General features: G+C 43.9%; 1 protein-coding gene across 1 annotated transcript; it reads left to right on the top strand.

Moving 5' to 3' along the window:
* The first annotated feature begins 6,224 nt into the window (after positions 1–6,224).
* Positions 6,225–7,770, top strand: LOC121245040 (dof zinc finger protein DOF5.4-like). Its single transcript, XM_041143315.1, has one exon. The coding sequence runs from the start codon at positions 6,560–6,562 to the stop codon at positions 7,541–7,543; it is 984 nt and encodes a 327-aa protein (XP_040999249.1). The 5' UTR covers positions 6,225–6,559; the 3' UTR covers positions 7,544–7,770.
* Positions 7,771–8,676: the final 906 nt, after the last annotated feature.

Below are 8,676 nucleotides of genomic sequence, written 5' to 3'. Positions count from 1 at the left end.
TAGGAAAGTGCACCGCACCTATTTCGAACTTTTGCGTCGTTGCCAAGACATCAATAGGGAAAACTCTTTTCACCCTCACTTACGACCACGAAGTGGTGCCACCAATGGACATCGAGATCTCCACCTATAGAGTTCAGCACTTCAAACAGGGCTCGAATGACAAGCAGCTAGAAAAGCAACTTGATTTGTTGGAAGAAGTCAGACTGGAGAAAAAGGTGAGAACCGTCGCCAACAAAAGGAGGGTCGAGCGATGTTTCAACAAACGAGTGCGCCTGAGAGTATTCAAAATTGGAGACCTCGTACTCAAAGGAACATGAATAACAACGTGAGACGAGAGAAAGTTGAGCCTCCGATGAGAAGGCCCATACGTGATCACCGCCACCAATGCCCGTGCTCCTATAGATTTTGAGACTCCCAAGAAAATGAGCTATTGCACCCCTGAAATGTTGAAAAACCTACCTCCCGTGGGGACCAAAGGGACTGGTTGAGCTAGAGGCCACCTTGTCCCTCCCGTGACTGAGAGTGGGTCCAGCCTTGAAGTTACCCGAAAAATTACCCCGACCCCCATTGCGGCGAAGGAGTAGACCAGCCACATCACTATCTGAATTACCTCCTCAAGGGGCAAAGGGGCGGTCGGGCTTGAGGCATTCCGACCCCTCCCTGACGGAGTGTGAGTAGTTCTCATCTACAAGAAGACGAAGACTGACCTTCCTCGTAAGCATTAACAGACGGGAGCGGGTCCAATAGCAGACTGTCAGAACGACTTATCTCCCCACGGACCATGGAGACAGGTCGAGCCAGAGGCCACCTTGTCTCCCCACAACAGAGAGCGGGACGAGCCCCACGGCTACCTGAATAATTTATGCCGACTTCCGCTATGATGAAGAGTGAGTTTAGCGCCAGCCTGACCCAAAACTTATCTTTCACTGCGGTGTCAATTGGCGGGAGCAGGTCCAGTAGTAGTCTCCCCGAACAACATACCTCCGGCGAGGCACAAAGGGACTGGTTGAGCCAGAGGCCACATTGTCCCTCCCGCAACGGAGAGCGGGTCCAGCCTCAAGGCTGCTCGAAAACTTACCTCGACTCCCATCGTAGCGAAGAAGCAAACCAGCCACATCACTGTCCGGATTACCTCCTTGGGGGGCAAAGGGGCGGTTTGGCTTGAGGCATTTCAACCCCTCCCAGATGAAGTGCGAGCCTAGTCCTTCGACCCTTTCGAATGCTGCACCAAGGAACATGAACATCAACAACATGATAAAAAGTGGCAACATATCGTGTCATAGGCCAAAGGGCCCATGTTTGCAAAATCTAACTCCTACGAACCTAAGGATAAAGTTATGATAACTTTCTTATTTTTCAATCAGGAATTAAATACGCAATGACAATGGGCGGGAGTGGGTACAGTCCTACTGTCCGAACAACCTACCTCCCTACAGAATAAGGGGGACGGGTCAAGCCAGAGGCTGCATTGTCTCCCTGCGTCGGAGAGAGGGGCCAGCCCCATGGCTACCAAACAACATACCACTAGCTCCCATTGCAGCAAAGAGCAGCCCAGATTATTTAATTTGACTCAACTGCAACGGTGCTATTCAAAGGGACATAGAGGCGAGTTAGCAAAATGCTTCCCGGCCTCTCTCCCCGAGGAGGAAACCAGAGTCTCTTTGACGCGGCTTAACTCTTAAGGGGGACTTCCACTCCCTCCAAGCCAAAGGTAGCGGAAGAAGGACGACATATGCTGATGACACTTCTCTTTTTTTTTTTTTGCCAGTTACATATTAAAATATAGCATGGCAACGCAAAATGGAAGAACTAAAGGACTAGGTGGGCTAAAGCGCATCTGAGAGATTGACGCCAAAAAAAGAAGGAAATTGCCTAAAAAAAAAAGTGGAGAGACATCGGCCTCATCGAAGATATCGCTAAAGGCACCAAGAGGATAACGGACTAACGAAGGCAAACAAGGACAGTATAAGCGGGAAGCCATCGGTCGATGGGGTCGTCGGGGATGGGTTCGGCACTAGCGGGGTGAATCATAAAGTTCTGGATGACGAAAATCCGCCCGCTCGACGCATTCCCCACAATTTCTTATGTCAAAACCCCTAGGCTGGCCGTAAAAAAAGAAAAAAGATAAAAAATAGAAAGGCGAGATCCCGAAAGTGCACAGCCATAAAAGATAAACAAAAAGTAAAAATGATAATGTTATTGACAATATGAGGCCGCAAGCTTATAATGGACAAATTAAAACTTGAGGCAACAAGTTACAACAAGAAGCCGCAAGCTTACAATGGACAAGTTACCACATAAATCCACAAGCTTACAATGACATATATCATAAGTCAACTAGATACAACAGAAAGTCGTGGAGGCACAAGCAAACTAAAGTCTGATCAGATCATATTCCAATAGAAGTGGCAGACAAGAATCTCAATCATTATGACGTGCTGATAACGCCAGAGGTTACCTTGAACAAAATCAACTATGGATGTAATGAGGCAGCTAATTAGGCCGTATGGTGATGGCAACCGCCAAAACTTTGCCAAGAGTCACCCACCTGTTGTGAGATGTATGAGAAACTGTTGGAGGAGATGAAGACAGGAGGGTGAGATAACGATAAGCGGGTAATTTTGGAGCTTAAGATGAAGTGTTGCGTGATGGAGTGTGTGAAGATGAAGGCTGAAAGCGAAGATGAGCTTTAAAAGAGGAAGAACTCAAGTGCCGTGAGGTCCTGGTAGTTAGCCCTGGCCTCCTCCAACGCATGACGCCAAATGCAGCAACACGACACAAGGATCATCCATGAGCTAGGAGGGAGCTGAGCAGGCACCAACAAGAGATGATCTAGCACTTCTCGCACTGGACTACAGAAAGGCAATCTGAGGTCGCTAGAGAACATGGCGGGGTACACCACCATTCTGGAGGCAAAATCCTTGAAGTCTACACCCCTTCGGTAGAGGGAGGCACCTCGAGTTCTATGGTCCGAGGAATCCTGTAGGTCTCCTTCAACGACTTCAACTCGACGGGAGTCACCTCTAAACGCCACGATAAGCCAACAAAATCCTCCGAAATGGTGTCGCCTTACCCATCTGTGACACAAACATAGTCGGAAGATCTAGTCGGCCCGGAAGGGTGCAAGGATTTCTTGGGGGCCATTAGAAATTAGGGAGGAAGAAGAGGAATCAAGAAGAACAACGCAAGGAGAAGTGCTTGAAAGAGGAATGAGAACACAAGATATTCAGCAAAAGAGAGAATAGATAAAGTAGTCCATTGATAAGAAAGAAAGGGACCTTATAAAGGCAACCTCGACGGTTGACATCCCGAGGTAGCGGGAACCCACACACCCCATGGATTAGCAGAATCCCATGATCGCCGTGATTCCAGTAGAGTGTATCCAGTGATGCGACGTGGGAAAGAAGTAGCCACCTGGTCTGAATAATTACAAAGGGACTGGAGAGGCGACATTCAATGAGAATTGGAATCGTTGAAATACAGTCGTAAAAGCTGAAGGCAAATCGCTGCTAGGTATTGTGTAAAGACGAAAAGGCCACTCAGATATGACTAGAAAGCAGAAGTGCGACACGTGAGTACCGAGAAACCCATGACTCCCCGGCCTCAAGGCCGTTGTTGTAAAAGTTGATTAATCAAGAAGGGAAATGAAGAATTCCCATTGGACCCGTCCAATAGGAATTGACTAACTTACTGGGATTTCCCCCTCACTCATATGCCCACTGGGTGTTCGGCCGAGAGTAATGTGTTTTGCCTCGATACTTTGTCCCAAGGCCCAAACTTGCCCTCGAAACAACTTGCTTGCAAGGAAAAGTAAAAAATTATGACTGATGAGATGGACAGGCCAGCCTGATGCTGCTCAGTTGCGCCTTTCTCATGGAAACTTGTAAAGGGTAGAACGGAAAAGATGGAGAACATTTGATTTTCTAACATAAGAACATCGACGGATCACCGAAGATACCAGTAGAGTAAAGCGAATTGGGGAACGAGGCCTCATTAATGGCACCATTACTCAAGCAAGAAGCCACATGAATCGGACCGTCACAGAGGCACACAACATTTAAAGGACTATGACAAAAGAAACAGTTAAAAGGACATGGGCTCCGCAGGGGCAGACCTGATCTGTCCCCCCTAGACTCCCAGTATAAATAACAATTTTCTGGTACGAAAACCCTCTGTGGTCTCTGGTCTATGGTCTTTAGACTCTCTCAGTATTTGCAAACTTCTAAAATACTCTACTGACTTTAGTATCGGAGACTTCTTAGCCCTATGGCCGCCTACTCTCAGCTGCTTTCTTCTTCGTTTTCGTATGCCCAGCTTTGAATATTTGAGTTTCAGGAACCTGGCTCAAAGTCGTATGAAACACGATAATAACAATATCCCAAAAGGAAAATGATACTATGTCGTTTGAGTTTGACCATCAATTGGATCACTCACGAATTATCTATTTTCTTAATTTTTTATTTTATAGTTAAGGAAGTGACTATTAATGTATTGGTATTATTTTAAACGTTTAAATATGTTTAAAAGATTTTTGAAAAAAAAATACAATTTATACAAAAGACACACCCAACTATTAAACTTGAGCGGCATAATAGAACCATCTATACTGAAATGTATATTAATGAAATTTATTTATTTATTGGTTTGATCAGGTCGTCTGCTGGTTCGTTTCCACGTGATATTTATAAGGACACTTACTGCAGGTGCATTTTTATTTTTTTAAATACTTTTTTAACTTTTTAATCGTTAAGAATAAAAAATATACAGTTCTATTAATAATTATTTTTTTAATTATTCAGTAAAAAAACTAAAATATTCGAACGATAATTTTGATTGAAAACTTTGAAACTTCACACTAGCATTTTCCTATTTTTAATAACTATTTTGAGTTTTGTGCAACAATCACGTATATTTTAAAAAAAAATATATATATATATAAAATTCACATAAAATAAGTAATTTTTTAATTATAAGCTCTATTCTTTTTAAAAGAATAGTATAATTTGTACAGTACTCATAACTAAAGTTTTAAAAATCGTTTCGTACCGGTTGGTATGGTCAATATTTGCTGTACCGGCCACTGGGCTGGTACAGATACTATCTGTATTTTGTACCGGCTTAAATACCGGCCGTACCGGCCAGTACCCTGTACCGGCCGATATTTCGACCTTCATTTTTTTTTTCTATTTTTTCAAACTACAAGTTTATTTTTGACCTCTAATTTAGACTAGACTATTTATAATTTATATATATGTATGTATTTATATATAATTTATTCATATATCAACTATCTCGAAACGGTACACGAAATGGTACCGGTATCGAAATATTTTGTTCCAGTATCTTGACTGGTACGCCATCCAATACAGTATTCAAAACATTGCTCATAACCTCATTTTTTTTTTCAAACTTACAGTACTCAAAATTGATCTCAGATTATTCAAAATACTCGAGCTATCAATTTTAATCGAAAACTTTGAAGCTTTACTAGCATTTTTCTACTTTTAATAATTATTTTAAATAATGTTAAATATAGTTATAAATTATGTAATAATCATGTACATTTTAAAAAAATATATAAAAATATAAAAAATAAATAAAAAAGTTAGTTTTTTAAATATATTTAAAAAAATATAAAAATATAAAAAATAAATTAAAAAATTAGTTTTTTAAATATAGAATCTACTCTTTTCAAGAGTATAATACTTGATTACTCCTAACTAATATTATTCAATTATTTTATTTTAAATAATTTTATATATAATCGTTTTAAAAAAAATATAAAATATATTATTAAAAGATTAATTTTTTTTATATGAATTTTAAAATATCTTTTCACTTTTATTTTAGAATAAATATAGATCATATTCGGACTTTTAATATTTTTTTGACAATTCATGACTGCCAGTACTTACAGATTAGCATGGTCAGATTCAATGGTACGGGAACGTAAAACAACCATGGTTTACCAGAACCCGAAATTGTCAGGAATGAGTGCCAGAGTCAGCGACGTGGCGCGTGGTGGACCTAACTGTAATTTACACACCAGATAACGTTAGTGTAGCCGACAACCCTATTTTGTGGACGAGAACTCTCCGTGCCTCTCCGCCGTCAACGTGGACGGCTGATCTCCCTTGTTTACACTTGTACAGTAAAACCACGCTTACGGCGACGGCGACGGCTTTGATTATGAATAATTGAGCATCGTTGGCATTTTCTAAGTTCGCAGGAGCTTATTGGTAATTGCGCAGGGGGAGTTGGAACATATGTAGCGATATTTGTCAGGGTGTTTAGAGAGAAACTCTTTCTGCGCGCGCGCGCTCTCTCTCTCTCTCTCTCTCTCCCACACATGCACATAAAACTGTGAGAAAGAACTTTCCCAGTCACAGTCAGCCACTGTGATAGCGCTTTACCGGGAAAACAAAATCTTTCCCGAGAATTTAATCAGAAAGTTATATTGCTGGGTGCCATTTTTTTTTTTGGCTCCGGCGTCGTTGTTCTAAAAGATCTTGGGTGAAAAAGTTGAGGTTTCTAGGCGTGCTTGGGTCGCGGAGCGGAAATGCAAGACATCCATTCGATCGGAGGGGCCGGAAGGTTATTCGGAACTGTCACCGGTAGCGGTAGCGGTGTAGGAGGAGGAGCCGGGGACCGGAGGCGGCCACATCATCACCACCCGCAACAGGGCCATCACCAGGCGGCCCTCAAGTGCCCGCGGTGCGATTCGCTCAACACCAAGTTCTGCTACTACAACAACTACAACCTCTCCCAGCCCCGCCACTTCTGCAAGAGCTGCCGCCGGTACTGGACTAAAGGCGGAGTCCTTCGAAACGTCCCGGTCGGCGGTGGTTGCCGTAAGGCCAAGCGTTCCAAGCCTAAGTCGGCTTCCTCCGACGCATCTACTCCGCAGCAGCAGCAGCTGCAGCAGCGAGAGCGCAAGACTAACTCGAATTCTAGCAGCGAGAGCTCCAGTCTCACTGCCACGAACACAAACACCGCCACGGAGGCTGTCTCAGCGGTGACCGAGGTGCCTTCTTTAAGCTCATCTTCGAATCTGCTGAGCCTCCACGACTCCAAGTTGTTCATATCGAACCCTAGTTTCGAACCGGGGTTGCAGTTGGAACAAGGTCCCGACTGCGGGATATTCTCGGAGATCGGAAGCTTCACGAGTCTGATTACGGCGTCGAACGAGGCATTGCCTTTTGGGTTCAATTCTGTTTCGGACATCAATCCGTTTAGGTTGAGTCAACAAAGCCACAATCGTCATGAGGTTCAAGAAAATCAACAGCAGCAGCAGCAACAGTGGCAGCAGCAGAAGGTGATGAGGGCTGGCGACGAGATCACGGGTGATCTGCTGGATCAGACGGTCCAGGTAGATCTATCATCCTTGCAGCCAAACAGATCAAGTGGTGGAGGATTCGGATCGTGGGATTGGCAAGTGAGTGGGGATCAAGGTCTGTTCGATCTTTCTAACGCTGTTGATCAAGCATACTGGAGTCAGAGTCAATGGACCGACCGAGACCACACAACTCTATATCTCCCGTAAATCTCTCTCTCTCTCTCTCTCTCTCTCACACGTTTAACTATTATGAAAAAAACAAAAATCAAACAAAATCAAAGAGAGGGCTATATGGAATTATTCATAGGACTGATTTTCTATGTAAATTGTTGATATCCTTTTTCAGTTTCCTTTTTTTTTTTAATTTTTTTTTATTTTCCCTGTTTCTGGGTTTATTTTGATGGAATTCAGAAGGTGTTTGATGTTTTGAGCTTGATCGCTTGTGTTGCTTTACTAACACTATGTAATTTTGTAAGCGTCCGGTTGTCAATGTATTCGAATGGAAATGATCGAAATATAGAGTAATTGGAGAGAGCAGAGGAGAGAGAGAGAGAGAGATTGGTTTTGGTTTGCCATAAATATTAAATCCCAAGCTCTATCCACTCTAATCTTTTTAATTAGTGGCTTAAATTATGGGTCATAACACAGAGCTTTGGAATGCGCCACGTCGTTGTTTTATAAAATCTGGGTGGAAGGAAGTGTGTACGGACGCATGAGTGGGTTAGACTGGGTAAATTGTGATGGACCCACGAGAGAAGAGCAGCGAGAAAATGGGTCAGTGCCATGCGGAAGATCATCCATGCCGTCGACGGGGACGGGCATCTTGGTTTGAATGCGAAGTTGGGTCCGGGCCACGCGCGCGCATACGAGCTGGGCGTGACAACTGAGAGAGGTCGGTTTGTCGTGGGGCGTGCGGGGGGCTCTATCACTGGGTGGGGCGACCCCACAAACAGTTGGTGGGTGACGATGGGAGTGCTACTCCGTCTCTGGGAAATTGATAAATGGGTGATGAAGACGTGCGTAGGAAGAAAGGAACGTACACTTACTGGGGGGGGGGGGGGGGGGGGAGCCGCGCATTATAGGATGGGCCGAGGGTGATTAGGCTCAGACTCAGTGGGCATTGTGCGTGATGAATTTGGATGGGACCTGGTCCTCGCACCCCGTCAACCTTCTTCCAGAGTAGGCCGGGGGGCTGCGGGGCATCATGTGCTGGGAGGGAACTGTGTAGCTGTAGCCCGCCCCTACCACCACAGCGACCTGACACCAGTACGCCAATTTGTCCATTGTTACAGCCAAGTACTAATTCAATAAAAAATTTCTAAAAAGTTTACTTTTAAAAA

Source organism: Juglans microcarpa x Juglans regia, chromosome 8S (assembly GCF_004785595.1).
Source record: "Juglans microcarpa x Juglans regia isolate MS1-56 chromosome 8S, Jm3101_v1.0, whole genome shotgun sequence".
NCBI lineage: Eukaryota > Viridiplantae > Streptophyta > Magnoliopsida > Fagales > Juglandaceae > Juglans > Juglans microcarpa x Juglans regia.
The sequence above is the reverse complement of the archived record's forward strand: the minus strand, read 5'-3'. Positions and strand labels throughout refer to the sequence as shown.